This window comes from Silurus meridionalis, chromosome 25, assembly GCF_014805685.1.
Source record: "Silurus meridionalis isolate SWU-2019-XX chromosome 25, ASM1480568v1, whole genome shotgun sequence".
NCBI classification, from domain to species: domain Eukaryota; kingdom Metazoa; phylum Chordata; class Actinopteri; order Siluriformes; family Siluridae; genus Silurus; species Silurus meridionalis.
The window spans coordinates 15809342-15826345 of NC_060908.1; the positions used below are offsets into that span (position 1 = coordinate 15809342).

At 37.6% G+C, this 17004-nt stretch overlaps 3 protein-coding genes across 3 annotated transcripts; 2 read left to right on the plus strand and 1 right to left on the minus strand.

The window, feature by feature from the left end:
• Nucleotides 1-2919: 2919 nt before the first annotated feature.
• On the plus strand, nucleotides 2920-4398 carry apoa1a (apolipoprotein A-Ia). The gene is made up of 3 exons (XM_046839509.1): nucleotides 2920-2962; nucleotides 3550-3691; nucleotides 3810-4398. Exons 1-3 carry the CDS (start codon nucleotides 2920-2922, stop codon nucleotides 4396-4398), a joined length of 774 nt encoding a protein of 257 aa, XP_046695465.1.
• Nucleotides 4399-4928: 530 nt separating this feature from the next.
• On the minus strand, nucleotides 4929-11599 carry rnf214 (ring finger protein 214). Its single transcript, XM_046839458.1, has 15 exons — nucleotides 11475-11599; nucleotides 9644-9791; nucleotides 9090-9149; nucleotides 8734-8874; nucleotides 8509-8642; nucleotides 8195-8263; nucleotides 7882-7978; nucleotides 7595-7683; nucleotides 7387-7474; nucleotides 6890-6985; nucleotides 6367-6785; nucleotides 6116-6233; nucleotides 5589-5717; nucleotides 5303-5401; nucleotides 4929-5218 (listed from the first exon to the last, which is right to left on the minus strand). The coding sequence occupies exons 1-15, from the start codon at nucleotides 11519-11521 to the stop codon at nucleotides 5156-5158; spliced, it is 1797 nt and encodes a 598-aa protein (XP_046695414.1). The 5' UTR covers nucleotides 11522-11599; the 3' UTR covers nucleotides 4929-5155.
• A 1223-nt stretch (nucleotides 11600-12822) lies between these two features.
• Nucleotides 12823-16297, plus strand: LOC124379275 (complement C1q-like protein 3). Its single transcript, XM_046839523.1, has 4 exons — nucleotides 12823-13013; nucleotides 14654-14704; nucleotides 15300-15422; nucleotides 15550-16297. The coding sequence occupies exons 1-4, from the start codon at nucleotides 12842-12844 to the stop codon at nucleotides 15828-15830; spliced, it is 627 nt and encodes a 208-aa protein (XP_046695479.1). The 5' UTR covers nucleotides 12823-12841; the 3' UTR covers nucleotides 15831-16297.
• The last annotated feature ends 707 nt before the right edge of the window (nucleotides 16298-17004 follow it).

Consider the following 17004-nt stretch of genomic DNA (forward strand, 5'->3'; position numbering starts at 1 on the left):
CACCTTGTGACTGGGGTTTCTTTCTTTCCTTTCTTTCTCTCTTTTGTTTGTCAGCACCTCTCCCATGCTAGCCACATTTAGCTGAGAAAACTAGCCGTAAAGATGGCGGCTCTGTGCCGTTCAGGACAAGGATAAAAACTGAGGAGGAAAATGTGTTCTCGAGATCGCTTTAAGTCTTAAATGTATTAACCTCCATTTGTACAGTGTTGTTTTCCTGTGACTTTTATTTGTACAGGTATAAAAAGTGATGCTAGCGTGGCAGTACCACACGCAGTAGAAAGCGGCTAGTGTCATGGGCCAGTCCAGAGCCCGGCAGACATCAGTTTTAGGTCGTGAATGATGGTAATGCGGCTGGTACACACACTTTTACCACACAAACATCATTTACGATCATGTTTATTTTCCACATGCTGTTTTTACATTTATTTGATCTCTGCTGTAAGTCCATGTAGATCGTGAACTTCTGACTTTTGTTTTTCCTTTGCTCACTTCGAGATAACAGTATCAGCCCTGAATACAGGCCATGATGTAAAAAAGGTTCATGAACCAACTTTACCCAACCACGGAAATTCACTGAACAAAACATCTGATGCTGCTTGAAATGAATTTTTGTGGAAGAAAAAAAACAGGTGAAAAAATGCATATAATTTATGTGAAAATAAATGAGATTTCTGAACATCCCTTTTTTTTTACATTTAGGCCCCATTAGCTGGTATAATAAACTCCACTCTTCCTGGAAGATGTTCCAGTAGATTTGGTGGAGATTTGTGTGGAGATTCATTGAGCCACACGAATGTGCGTTAGTAAAGTCACGTACTGATGTAGGTGAGGTCACGAGGCCTGGGCTGCAGGCAGCATGAAATATTAATCGCAAAGGTATTCAATAGGGTTGAAGCTCTTCCACACACTTCCAACCCATGGAAAGCAGATCTTTATGTAGCTGGCACCTGGAACAGGTTTGGGTCTCCAAGTTCCAGCTACCGCATCCAAAGACGTCCTATAAAATTGTGTGCCTTCAACTTTGTGGTAAAAGCTTGGGGAGGAAACACAAAAGTTCGGTGTCCCAATACCTTCGCTTATATACTTAAAGTGGGCTTGTAAAAAAAAATATAGACGAATGAAGCTGATTGGTGTGTGTGTGTGTGTGTGTGTGTGTGTGTGTGTGTGTGTGTGTGTGTGTGTGCAACACTTCGCTGAGGGTCCTGACGTGGTTAACAGCATCGCTTTATTACGCTGGAATGACTGAAAGACGTGTACGCTTCTGGTACCTGTACACACACACATACCTGCATGTGCATATCTTATCTCGGCTCAGTGGCTGACTATCAGTGCACTTTGGCACGTGTGTTTATAATTTATCCAGTCGGTTGATCTCAGCACGTGTGTGTGAAACATCAGCATTAATGTTCCATTCGAATAAACGTGTTCAATAAAACGCAGAGGTTTGAGCTTTGAGTCATAATAAATGACAAATTATATTATTATTAATATTATATTATTGCATATTATTACTATTAATGTTATTATTATTATTATTATCAATGTTATTATTACTATAACAAAACTAGTGAAACACCAACAGTTAACAGAACAGACAAAGTGTCTACTTTTTGTACCACTTCATCAATTTAATTCACATTATATAATTTAAATAGTTATATTCATTAATTCCTATAATCCATTTATTTGTTTGTTTATTCATGTAAACTTTTCATTTATTTATTCGTTTACCGATTAATCTCATTTATTAAGACGTGTAATTCAGGACTTTATTTTTAAGTTGTCTCTATTGATTTCTTGATCCATATTATTTTATTATATTTATTTATTCATATTTGTGTACATTGTTTCTAGACGTATATTAATTTTGCTATATTTATTTAATAATTTGGTTATTTATTTGTGAAACCATTTATTAAGTTGTATTTTTTATGTGATTTATTTATGTTTATTTGATGATGTAATCTATTAATTTATTTGTGTAATCAGTTTATTTATCTGGTGTATTTATCATGTATTTTTAGTTAATTATTTAATTTAAGTTTATATATTTCTTGGTTTGCGTTTTTTATTACAGACTTTTTAAAATTTATATTTGTGTATTTATTTATTTGTGTATATTATTTATTCATTTATATTATTTTTATTTTGCTATATTCAATTATTTGTTTTTCTTTCATTTATATTTGTTTATATTATTTCTTGATTTTTATGTTTATTTTATTATAATATGATTGATTGATATAAAGTGTATAATTTGTAGCGCTGAATGAAACGTCCTCCGAGACTAAAACAGTAAAATCACTCCATCAAAATAAATGATTTCGGACCTTCAGTAAGACGTAGAATAATTTTGTAGAACTGAATAATTAAATCACAAGTCGTTGACTTGTAGTGACCTTTGAAGTGTGATGTGTGTGTGTGTGTGTGTGTGATGTGTGTGTGTGTGTGTGTGTGTGTGTGTGTGTGTGTGTGTGTGATTGGTGAGATTGATTGTTCATCTATACCTTCACATCTCTAAGTGTGTACTGACCTGATTAAATCATGGCAGATACTATTCAGCTTAACGCATGTAACCTTTACACTTCAGCCTTCCATGTAGGAGGTCTGGAGTCCATATGCACCCCCACCCCACCCACACACACACACACACACACACACACACACACACACACACACACACACACACACACACACACACACACACATACAGGTGTATATAAACCCTCCATACAGGTTGTTGTGTGTCCATCACCAGAGCATCACCTCTAAGGTAAAAGCTGGCTTCCATGACAGGAAACCGCCTGAAGGAGTTTTGATCTACAGTATTCATTGGATGTGTTTTTTCATGTTAAGCCTAAAACTGTGTTTCCAGTGCGTTGAAATCAAAACTTTTTTGTATCCTTTTTAGGCTCCAACATGAAAGTCGTGGCCCTCGCACTGACCCTCCTCCTGGCTTTGGGTGAGTCTCCGATCTCTGTCTCCGTTTTGCCTTCCTTCCGTTGTTTTCACAGGAAAATTACCTCCATATTTGATTTTTCTGTTAGCATGTACTGTTGAAGCCTCCGAGTTTGAGTACAGTAACATGTAAATGTTACAGTATATATGTACAAGAGCTAAAATTGGGTTTTGAAACACAAAAGATTTTAATCTTTTTAACATTTTTACAATCGCTATCGTAAGATGGAACCATCGGTACTCAGGGATGATCTGTACTAACTTGCAATGTCCTGCTCATACACTTCCGATTAAGACAGAAGTGGTTAGAAGGTTCAGGAATAAGTTTCTGATTGCCAGGGTAGAGTAGGTGAAGTAACGCCATCCACTATACCACACTAATATTTTCATTTTTTCTATTAATGCTTTCGAATTTTGTTTTGCCGTCTATTCTTTGCTGGCCAGAAGAATCAAGTCAGTTGAAAAAAGCGAATAACAAAATCTAGAGCAACACCATGTTGGATGTAAAGTGATCATTAATAGTACACTACCAGTTTTATTTGACTTTCCAGGGCAGGTTGAGGTCTAACTGACTCTTATGTTCGTCCCCAGGCTGCCATGCCCGCTCCCTGCAGGATGCCCCCAGTCTACTGGATAACTACAAGACTGCTGCCATGATCTACCTGTACCAGGTGAAGAGCCAGGCCTCCCAGGCCCTGGAGGAGTTGGGTGGAGGCAAAATCGAGGAGTACAAGTAAGCTATTCTTTGAACTATACCTGGTTTGGACAATGATTAAGACTATGACGGAGTTTTGGGATGAGTACTTGGGGCTTCGTAAAAACTATTGTACATTTTTCTTCTACCTCCCAAGGATGAAGCTGACCGAGAGCCTTGACAACCTGCAGAAATATGCCGAGTCCTCTTCCACCTCCCTGGAACCGTTTGCCTCCCAGCTGGCTGAAGGAACCCAGACGGCACGCAACTACATGCTGAAAGAATTGGAGGACCTGCAAGCCAAAGTGCAGCCACACCGTGTTGAGCTGGGCCAAGCCATCGAGAAGCACCTGGACGAGTACGGGGAGCGTCTCATCCCCATCTTCCGTGACTACTTGTTGGACAACCAGAAAGAAATTGAGGCTCTTCGCCAGAAGCTCCAGCCTGCCATCGAGGACCTCAAATCCAAGGTAGAGACCAACCTTGAGGAGACCAAGACAAAGCTGGCCCCCATTGTCGAAACTGTCCGTGGAAAGCTCACCGAGAGGCTCCAGAACCTGAAGGATCTGGCCAGCCCTGTGGCTGAGGAGTACAAGGAGCACATGCTGAGGGCTGTGGAGGAAGTCAAGGGAAAGCTGGCACCCCACACTGTGGAGCTCAAAGACCAAATCGAGCCCTATGTGGAGAGCCTAAGGGCCAAGCTCATGTCCATCTACGAGACCGCCGCTCAGGCCATTCAGGCCTAAATATAGCTCCCGCCAGGACTTCTCCCAAACACGCAAATTTACATATAAGATTGTGTGTTGTTTCTAACATTCATGTCAGGTGATGATGAATAAATAAAAAATAAAATATTTAAATACCTGTTGGTGTTTTACTTACATCACAGTTTGAGGGTGATTCTGATTGGTCGGGAAAGCAGCATCCAAAACTGTACAGTTCATCTGACAAACTATTTTATGCTCAGCAAAAATACCGATAACGAATTTGCATGTTTTTTTTGTTTATTGTCTCACCATTTCAAATTTTATCCATCTGGCATTCGCACTTTAACATTAGCGGAAATATCGTAGTATGCGAAAAAAAAATAGCTTTTTACATCACATCCGTTAAAAAGGCAACTGTTTTTTTTTTCCATTTACTATTTCACCTTTGAACTATTTCCCAGATATTATTGTACGTCTCATGCTGTTCGACTGGTTTAAATAATATTTTTTTATAATAATAAAATAATATTATTACCAGCGTTAATAATAATGATGATTTATAAAAAACAAACATTAAATTCTCATTTATTAGAAAATAGACAATTGAATTAAACAGAACCGTCTGCAGTATTGGAACGTTTAACTAATAATTAAATTCATAAAAAAAACAAAAATAAATGAAAAATTTAAAAAGTCCCAGCAGTCCTCTGTTTTAATGATGAACCATCTCGATCACCTGACCTGGCGCGCATCGTGTGATGTGGTCATGTGATGTGAAAGGACGTCCCAGACGGGTTTATTTGGTGGGACAGAAAGGACAGGAGTTGTTTTTGCTGGACTGAAGCCACACACTTATGCACTGAAACAAGAACCAACAAAGGGATTAGATTTCATCAAACCTCCAGCCATTGTGTGTGTGTCCTCAAGGCTCCTACACACTCACCTCTTTGTGTAGAGCATGAGCGCAGTTCGTGTTGTACTGGGTTCCGGGTTCAACGTGGTTCTGACACATTAGACACAGTTTACGCACTGGTGGAGCTGCCTGGGGGAGGGGCAAAAGGTTAGCTGACATAACCTGAGCTTATACTCGACACGTTTCTTGTGTAGTGAAGGAGCATGGACTGGAGCGGGACAATATTCGAGACCCAATGTGTGTTACGTCCACAAGCTCCGCCCACCTTCACTATAATAAACTACAGTGTAAGTGTGGGTATAGTGTGCGCAGATACCTGTGGGCCACGAGGCGGGAAGACATGAGGTCTGGGTGCATGGACAGGGGGACGCGTGGACAGCAGAGGCGGGGAAGGACCCCGGTGTGTGTGTCTGGAGCCGGCAGGAGGCGCTATGGGGCCTGGAGGCTGAGACAGCAAAGCGCTCTGTTTATTAACAACGTTTATTAATGAAAGCTAATATTAACGCGCGCACACATTTTTTATTTTTTCATTAATAAAAAAATAATTTTTTACTTATTTATTTATTAGATTTTTAGATCGAGGAAAATCCAAAAATAAATTTAATAATTATTTTATCTTACAAAATTAGCCAGTGGTTAACAATTATTCCATATACCAATGTAATTATTAATTAAAAAAAAAAAAAATTATATTCAATAATAATTAAAAAAATAAAAAGTTTAATAGAATAAATTACTTAATTAAATGTTTAAATAATTATATTTTTAATAAAAATAAATAAATAAAATACATAGATTAAGGCAATCTTAAATAAGTCCCCTTTTGCAGCTACACTTCCTTACAGGACGTTCATTTTGCACCAGTCTCTGTTCCACTTGTTGTTTGATGTCCTCTATAGACATGCCAGCCATAGTGCCCCGCTCGCTCTTAACCTGCTGCAACACTGCCATTATCTGAGTTCTAAAACACACACACACACACACACACACACACACACACACACACACACACACACAGTTGTTAGTGCGGGAGAATAAAAAATTCAGTATTCAGGCTTATTAACTTGTAGTCACTCAATAGCACCTCCCAGCACCTGGTGCATTGTGGGAACTGCGTGCCCAGTTTCTCCAGCAGCTTGTCCAGCTTGCCTGCAGGTTGTGGGTGTGACGGAAGCGCCTGGGGGACGGGGTTTCTTCCAGAGGATACTTGTCCAGCCCCATGAGACGGTCCGACTGCTGCTGCGAGACTCACCGGGGCGTTCACCGGGACTGTAGGGGTGGCGGTGTACGGTAAGGTGTATGAAGGGTAAGTGTAGGGCAATGTGGGGCCGCGGATGGGGGTGGGCGTAGCCAGCCTGGGCACCGGATTGTACTGTTCGAAAGTGTGGGACATGGGGGCAGCTGGGTTTGACGTGGAAATTGGAGGGGGGGTAGTTCTGTGGGTGGGGTGGAACTGAGACTGTGGGGGGGGAGGATGGATCGTAGTGTACGGGGTGAAATTCAACAAATCGATCTAAAGAAAGATGGAGAGATGAAGAGAGAGATGGAGAGATGGTTAATGTGTATAAAGTGAAGTAAATGGTAATAATCTGCAGCACAGACATCATGCACACTTACCATGGGTATGTGAGGGAGAGGTGGAAGGGGGATTTTGGGTAAAGTGTCGAGCTGTTGCCCCTTGTGAAGCTGCTTCAGGTTTTCATTATACACAAACTGGAATATCATTCAAATATTAGAAGATTAGCATCATTAACACCTTTATAACAAACATTAGCATTAACGCTATTCTGCACACCAACTGCATTAGCCCCGCCCACCACCTGTAGTCTGCGTATTAGCCCCGCCCACCACCTGTAGTCTGGGTGTATTAGCCCCACCCATCTCCTAGGTGTCATCTAGGTGTATTAGCCCCGCCCGTCACCTATAGTCTAGGTGTACTATCCCCACCCCTCATCTTGCTCTTAAAGAATTAGCCCCGCCTCTCGTCTCACTTTTGATGAATTAGCCCCACCTCTCATCTCACTCTTAATGAATTAGCCCCGCCTCTCATCTCACTCTTGATGAATTAGCCCCGCCCCTCAACTCTCTTTTGATGAATTGGCCCTGCCCCTTACCTGCAGTTTGCCCAAGCTGTTACGAACCATTTCCACATTTTTCTCCCATTCGAGTCGAGATCGGCTGCTCTGAGGTGAAGCGTCTGACCTGGTCACATAGCAAACTTCAAGTTAACATTCTCTCACACACACACACACACACACACACACACACACACACACACACACACACACACAAAAAAAATAACCTATTAAGTATCACTTGTACCTGAGAATTTTAAAGTATCTTTTAGCTTCTGCCATCCAGTCTTCTACCTGAGAGACTGCAAGCTCCCTTTGAGACTCTAAAGCAGCGATCTACACACACACACACACACACACACACACACACACACACACACACACACACACACACACACAGAGAGAGAATAGTGTATGATATGGTTAAATCTATCCTATAATCCATTTACTGTCAATAAAATGACAAATGATAAAAGGAGAAATCTATCTGTCTGTCCGTCTGTCTGTCCGTCTATCTATTGTTTTTTTGCTCACCTCATCTTTTAGAGCTGCCTGATTGGATTCTTCAGCTTGTCTGCTGAGTCTCTCCAGCTCCTGCTGCAACGCTGCAATCTCCTGTTCACAAGTAATCCTGTGACCAAACACACACACACACACACAGCACGCTTTTTCACCATTCCACATTTAGTCCCGATTTGTTGTTATAATGTTCTCCACTCTTCTGAGAAGATGTGTCACTGGGTTGTGTGCAGATTCATTCAGCTCCAAGGCTGTTAGTAAAGTCAGGTTCTGATGAATCTCTGGCCTTCAGAGCTGCAGTTACATTCAGTATTAAAAGCCAACATACTTTTCATTTCTCTGTTCTTCTGTCAGCGTCTTCAGTTTCCCCTCAGCCTCCTCCAGCTCCTGAATCATCCTTAAAAAAAACACACACATACACACACGTTAAACGCATTCAACACGCACCATACACACACCGCACACGCACCGTACACGCACCAAACACGCACTATACACACACACCGTACAGGCATTATACACGCACTATATATGCACTATTCACACACTATATATGCACTATTCACACACTATTAATACACACAAGAGAGAGAAAAAACTCATTGTGATGGACACACTCGTTTTTGACCATGTTCTCATCACCTTCTCTTCACCTCCAGTTTGTGGTCCCTCTCGGCCGTGAGCTCCTCCACTTTGGCTGTGAAGTTTTTGCGCGTGGTTTTGCTGCTGTTCAGTTCCAGTTTCACTTGCACAGACTCGATCTTGTCTATAAGAGCCTGAAAAAAAAACCAGAGTCATCATATTACTAATCAACTCTCAAAGCCGGATCTGAACAGAACCGAGATCAGAGATTGTGGTGATCCGAACCCGATGCTGTCGCCGCTTGTCGTCTCTCATCTTCTCTAAACGCTCCACCTGGCTCTTGTACTCGGCCTCTTCGGCAACCTGCTGTTCCTCCAGAGACCTGCATTCCTCCGTCAGCTCGTCTTTCTGTTCCACCAGGACACGCTACGAAGAGAGAGAGAAAAAGAGAATGTGAGCGAGAGGAGACGGGAAGACGGAAAGAGACAGGAAGACAGAGGAAAAGAAAGAAAAACTGACAGAGACCAAAAGACACATGGAGACAGAGAGACAGAGAACAAAAAGAGAAAGAAAAGTAAAATAGAGAGAGAGAGATGATTAAATGATTAGAACTCTTGAAATCAAAGATGCAGATATTTCACCATGAGATGTTCCCAGCTCTCGTTGGTGTTGACGCCTTTTTCTTGCGTCCACTCCTCAGTCTGCGTGGGACAGAGACAGAACAGAACTCATGAGACAAACCCGATCGGTGATCCATGATCAAGACATCTAGTCCCTAAAAAGTGCTGAGGAATTCAGAGATCTTCACATGAGGACCGGAGCCAAAGAGCGTGATAAACCCTTCTAAAGATCTGGACCATTTATCAGGACATCATACACCATTTAGATGATCGTAATCATGGAGCACATGCCGGAGAGTTCTCCTTAATCATGATGCAGGGAATTGTACTTTTTATCTGTTTACGGTTACATTTAGATCCCTGGTTGACGTCATTCATTCATACAGGAATGACATAATTGTATAGGCGTATAGATATGTTAATACAAAGCCGGGACTACTTTCAGAGCTGCTGCTGTTGGAGAACTATTTTCTGACCAATCAGAAGGCAGAATTTAACAACACTGTGGTTATAGATGCATTAATTGGATTTGACAGATTGTTGTTTGTTTGTTTGTTTATTTGTTTGTTTCCTACCTGAGCATCCTGCTCGCTGGTCTCTGCACTGACCGGCATTGTGTTTACTTCCTGGTTATCCAGTGCCACTTCCGGTAAGGCCACTCCGCCTTCCAATAAATACGGAACGTACCAAAAACCGTCCACCACGTCATAAAACGGAACAAAACTGAAAACAAAACGGTTATCAGAAATGTGTTTTTCCCTCTGTTTCCTCTCTGTAAAACCACTTCCTTGTAGCGCCAAATCTCGCGAGATTTCAGTACGTTAATTGGCGTCCCAAAAAAAATATTAAAACGACACCAATACTTTTTACATAGAATAATTCCTCCATTTTACATTTATTATTTTATTTATGGGGGAAAAAATTATTATTGTTTATTTAAATAGTTTCTGATTCACCGCGCATGCGCTGAATTTCGCACTCAGCTACGTGTTTCCTTTATATTAGAGTTGCCAGATCCGTGATTTTCCTGTGAATTCCTTCCCAATGTCCATTAACTGTGGGAAGATCTGATCATTATAGTGACTCGGTTCTTTCATCAAAATGAACGAATCTTTTTTATGAGTCATGTAGTTTGCTAATTTCGTTCCTTTATTTAGAAATAAAACAAAATGTCACATTTTCAATAAGCAGATCCTCAACACGTCTACACACACCAACTTTGATTAGTTCCAATATTGAAAATATAACAATGCAGCTAATTATAATAAACAGAATGTGTAGCTTCACCTCTCATATCTTCTGCTACGTGTCTTTAGTTCATTTGTTACATAACTCCTATAATTATTGTAACAATAAGGCCAAGATTCGGACCAAAAAACTGATCTACTGCATTGTGTAGCATCTATGGGAGTCACGTGATAAAGGAATGTCCAACGTGTAATTACAAATTCCCAAATCTCTACTCCATCCAAAATCCCGCACATCAATAAACTATATAATTTCCTACATATCTGTTAATTTTTTATTTCTTATATCCAGCACGTCCTTAAACCTGCCAAAAGTCCAGTATGTTGAGAAACCTGCTGTCCCAAATGTACCAAATATCCAGAAATGTCATAAATATATGTCCAACACTGTCTCAAATGTACTAATTGTCCAGAATGTACCAAATGCAACATTGCAAATGTCCAGCACTGTGCTAAAAAAAAAGAAAAAAGGAAAAAGTACTTATGCCAAATATCCAGCAGAAATGTCCAGCACTGTCGCAAATGTACCAAATGTGCAACACCATCCCAAATTATCCAGCACTGTTTCAAATGTCTAAAATGTCCAACACTATCCTTAATGTATAGCACTGTCCTAAATGTACCACACCTCCAACCCCATTGAGGTTCTTCCCAAAAACATCGAAAAGGCCTCCAACTTACCCAAATCCTTAATTCCAAAATCACTCACTTCCATATTATTATATAAGTTCCCAAATAACCAGCAGTGTTACACCTTTTTAATTCACAACTTATCTTCAAATATTCCAAATGTACAAAAGTCCAAACAGATTTGGGGTATTGGTGATCCTTTATACAGATTGTAGCCTGAAATCTGGCAACCCTTACTAAAATTAAAGACTAAAAACTCAACACCAGTGTGATTACATTTACATTTATGGCATATGGCAGATCCCCTTATCCAGATCAACTTACACTTATCATAATCACACAACTAAGCAGATATGAGGTTATGGGCTCAGGGGTCCAGGAGTGGCAGTTTGGTGGCTGGGATGTGAACTCATACCCTTCAGATCCAAAGTGGAAAGACTTAACCACTAAGCTCCCACTTCCTCCGATTCGCCTGCAGGATTTTACTTAGTTGTTAATCAGTTAATAGTTTTTATTCCTTCTAACTTACCAAATTGGGTCCTCTTCATAAATTAAATCAACGACATCATTGTCCATGTCTAGGAAATACAATTAGACATAAATTGAGTGTGATGAGCTTTTCTGGTAGTCATTAGTCTTAGATCCATTTACCACTCCAATCACAGAAGGTGCAATTCATCCTAACATTTACTAACTTGGCTAAAAAACTAGATGAGTTTTCCTTTCAGTGAATCAGAAACAAAAGTGAAAGTCAACCCGGCACAAGAAGAATGTAGTACGAAAAAGGTTCTCACCTACAGACCTGGATCAACCAGCAACAGTCAATAAACCTCTGGTCTGATGAAGAACAATTTACAATACTAATCCCTCTAAAAATTAACTTCTGCAAACATAAAGGCGTTTTTGAGAACACTGGGACCAAACTGCCACCTGAGGAAAAGGACGTTTGTATGCTAATTGGAAATTTGCATACCAGGTTAAATTCCTACCCTACAAACCACGACAAAAGTATCTACTATTTAGTAAAGTATTGTAGTTTTATAATGTTTGGATGAAGGTAGTGTTTAGAGACACAAACAAGGATATCAGTTTGCAAACAGGAACCAAGGATCAATCTAAAACAGGTTCAGTGACAAAATACAGGAACTCCTACTACCATATATATATATATATATATATATATATATATATATATATATATATATATATATATATATATATAGAGCCCTAACCCTTGGTTAACCCACTTTTAATAGATACTGACCACTGCAGACCAGGAACATCTCACAAGAGCTGCAGTTTTGGAGATGCTCTGACCCAGTCTTCTAGACGTCACAATTCATCAAACTCACTCAAATCCTTACGCTCACCCATTTTTCTTGCTTCCAACATCAACTTTGAGGACAAAATATATATATATATATATATATATATATATATATATATATATATATATATATATATATACCACTCAGGCATAATATTAAGGCATTATAACACTGTGAGCAGTGAAGCGAATAACACTGATTATCTCTTCATCATGGCACTATGGGTGGAATATATTTGGCAGCAAGTGAACATTTTGTCCTAAAAAAACGTGTTAAAAGCAGGAAAAACTAGTTCAAAAAGAGATTATTCCCAATCTGATAGTCAGGTGTCCAAAAACTTCTCTTTTTTGGAGACAAATTCAGGAATACTAAACAAACCAGGAGCATTAATGTAGCCAAAAAAACCATTTACTGCATTAGTAGCAGGTGTCGTCTCCCACACCCTCACCAGATTCATCAAACATTAAACCTTCCCACTGAAAAAAAAAAACATGGGGTGCATGCTGAGAGGTATTTAAAGAGGAGGAACCGACTCGCCCACATGAGAGACACTGGAGAAACTGTGGAGATGAAAGTGGAAGTCATTGTCGCCACAGTGTTCATCCTGTGCCACAGCAGCCTTCAGGATGACGAGATCCGAACCGAACCCAGATTTGATGTCAACCAAGAAATCCTCAAATTACATGAAAGGATCGCAAAGCTGACGGAGGACCTGACGGTCATGGGGGAGAAAAACGGAGGTGATCTGAGAATATTTTATATAATTGTTATAAATATATTTATTAAATATTTTATTTACATTATGTTTTGTTGTAATGTGAATAAGAAGCGTGTAAAATCTCCAAAGCTGGTGGCATAAAAATAGCATTCTGTATCTTACATATGTATTATTATTATTATTATTATTAGTAGTAGTAGTAGTATTAATTGTATTATTACTATTATTAATATTATTATTATCATTATTATTTTATTATTACTATTATTATTATTATTATTATTATTATTATTATTATTACTATTATTATTATTATTATTATTATTACTATTATTATTATTATTATCATTATTATTATTATTATTATTATTATTATTATTGATTATTATTTTATTATTACTATTATTATTATTATTATTACTTATTATTATTATTATTATTATTATTATTATTACTATTATTATTATTATTATTATTATTATTGATTATTATTATTATTATTATATTATTATTATTATTATTATTATTATTATTATTATTACTATTATTATTATTATTATTATTATTATTAATTATTATTATTATTATTATTATTTTATTATTACTATTATTATTATTATTACTATTATTATTATTATTATTATTATTATTATTATTATTATTATTATTATTATTATTATTATTACTTATTATTATTATTATTATTATTATTATTATTGATTATTATTTTATTATTATTATTATTATTATTATTATTACTTTTATTATTATTATTATTACTTATTATTATTATTATTATTATTATTATTATTATTATTATTATTATTATTATTATTATTATTGATTATTATTATTATTATTATTATTATTATTATTACTTATTATTATTATTATTATTATTATTATTATTATTATTATTATTATTATTATTATTATTATTATTATTATTATTATTATTATTATTATTATTATTATTATTACTATTATTATTATTATTATTATTATTATTATTATTATTATTATTATTATTATTATTATACTATTATTATTATTATTATTATTATTACTATTATTATTATTATTATTATTATTATTATTATTATTTAAGTGGGTTCCACATTGATACAGGGTATAACACATTTTTAAAGAATATATTATTGCTATGCTCTTCTTTTTGAACATCTCATTTAGCTGTTATAATAACCTCCACTCTTCTGGGAACATATTCCAATAGATTTTGTGGAGATTTGTTGAGATCCAGGTACTGATGAAGGTGAGGTGAGGAGCTCTGGGGTGCAGTCAGTGTTCATATTCATCCCAAAGGTTTTCAATAGGCTTTAAGTTCTATAGCAGGAAACTCGAGATCTTCCACACACTTCCAACAAATGGAAAGCAGACGTCAAATAGCTATCCTTGCACACACGGGCATTGTCATTCTGGAAAATATTTGGGTTTCCAAGTTCAAGTGAATGACAAATTTTCATGCTACCAAACTGCATACAAAGACGTCTGATACAGTTGAATCCCTCTGACTCGTTTGTGCAAATAAATTGTTCATATAATAATAAATCCTGTACCAAAGTCAAAAAGCTGTGTGAGGAACCACATTAAAATACACTTGAACTGACATGATGAACGATTCCCTCCTTTTTTTCATCCCAGCTTTACAGGAGAGACTGGCAGCTGTTAATCTGGAGCTGAAAAACCTGCAAGGTAAAAGCAGATGTTTCCAGATGTCCTGTATTGATAACCTTGTGTTATATGTATTCACTTGGTTGAGATTGTGTAGCAGAAATGCATCCAGTGTTGCAGGTTTATGGGGACCTCCGACTCCCACACGATCTACAGACCTGGCAACCTACACGCTCTACAGACCTGGCTACCGCATCTACAACCAGCTTGGACTTGGACTTTATTTTAAGATTACAATTCAGTTTTGACTGCAAAACCTTTTAGTGAAAACGACCTAAACTTCACTTGCATAGGTCAGAGCCACACATTTACATTTAAAGAATTATGGCAGACGCCCTTACAATGTATCTCATTCATACAACTAAGCAGCTATGGGGTTTAGGGCCTTGCTCAGGGGCCCAAGTTCAATGCATCGACCATTAAGTTACCAAATCCCCATGAAAAACCTCATAACATAGCCTTACATGGTGACCAACCTTCACATACTGTATATCATTAACATACAAGGCTGCGTCCATGTTAATCCAAATTAATTTGAGGAGGCAATCTTTTTCTTGAAAATGCTAGAAAAATTGAAAAATTAAAGATGAAATGTGTATTTGTTGTTGGTCCACAGACCCTCCAGCGATCGCTTTCTCGGCTGCTCTGACTCATCCTGTGGGAGTCTACAATGTAGACATTACTCTGGTCTACTCGAAAGTTATCAGTAATGTTGGGCGAGCGTACAATCCCATTACAGGTGAAGTCCACACGGACGGCATACTGAGGTCCTCAATGCACCAGTAGTACGAACATAAACACCAGCTATAGTAGAAACACGCATTTTGAAAAAATTGTCAGAAATCTAGATTTTATTTTTGTTACAGGGATTTTCACTGCTCCACGGAATGGAACCTACTACATCAGGTTCACGAGCTGCGATAACACCCAAAGTCACGGCATGGCTCTCGATCTGTACAAGAACACCGAAAAGATAAATGGTTTAGCTAAGTACAGCAATGGCTACATGACGTATTTCTCCGGAGGCTTGGTCCTGCAGCTGGAGGCTGGAGACGTAGTTTACACCAAACTCCCCGCCAACAGCAAACTTTACGACGACGGGAACAATCGCACCACTTTCAGCGGCTTCCTCATTTTCCTAACATGAAAGTCGGGATTTTATAACGTTCCTTGAGAACTCAGAATGTGTTCTGGAATGTTCTTTTTTCGAAATCTTGATGTTTAATCTAGAACTTTCTTTCAAATCCTCATTTAAAATGTTGGGGAAAAAGTTAGCCCAGAATTCTAGAATGTTCTTTAAAAAATGTTTTAAAGCACTTCCAAAACCTTGTTGTAAATTCTAGAATGTTTCTTAACAATGTTCATATTTAATCTAGAATGTTCTTTCATATCCTCATTTTAAAATCTTGGAATATTCTTTCAAAACACTGTTAATTCAAAAATGTTCGTTCAAAACTCAATTATGAAACCAACAACATTTTTTTAAACCCCTAATCTTAATTCTAAATGTTTATATTTAATCTTTATATTTAAGAGTTTTTATTTTTCAAAATTCAAAATTCTTGAATATTCTTAAAAAACGTTGATGTTATTTCTGAAATTCTGGCCTTGAATTCTTTGTGTCTTGACGCTCATTTAAGTTGTTCTTTCAGCAGAATAATAAAAATGAACCCCTTCTTGATGCTTTGTTTCTTCTTTTATTGAAAGTTTTACTTTCATGATGAATCTCTATCGTTAGTCCACACACTGTTGGACTTGGACCAATACTTTGGTCTGGTAAAATTAACATTTATGGCATATGCGCTCAGAACAACTTACATTTTCCTTATTTATACGAACGAGCACTTGAAGTTTAAGGGCCTTGAACTCAGAACCTTTTAAAGCCCAACATCACCACTGAGCTACCTCTTTCCCATCAGGAACCATTAACTCCAGGTCATCACACCAGGCAGTCACTAGTTTATCTCCCATTACAGCATGACACATTTGAAGACCTTTAATCATTAATACAGGGTCTTCATGTTTAACACGTGTTCAACACAGATAGTTAATAGTTTAACACAAACGTACATTTCATTTTAAGACTCTTTTAACCAGCATGTGGTTCAGCTATAGGATATTTATGGACGGTGGCACCAAGGAAGGAAGTGGTAGCTCGTAGTGAGGATGATGTCATTATAGAAATTGGTGGCCGAAGACATTTCTGTTCAGAAAGGTACAAGTTTAAATCCCAGCACCACCAAGGTGCAACTGCTGGGCTTTTGAGCAATGCACTTAAATCTTAACTGCTTCGTTGTAAGCTGCTCTGGATAAAGTTGTCT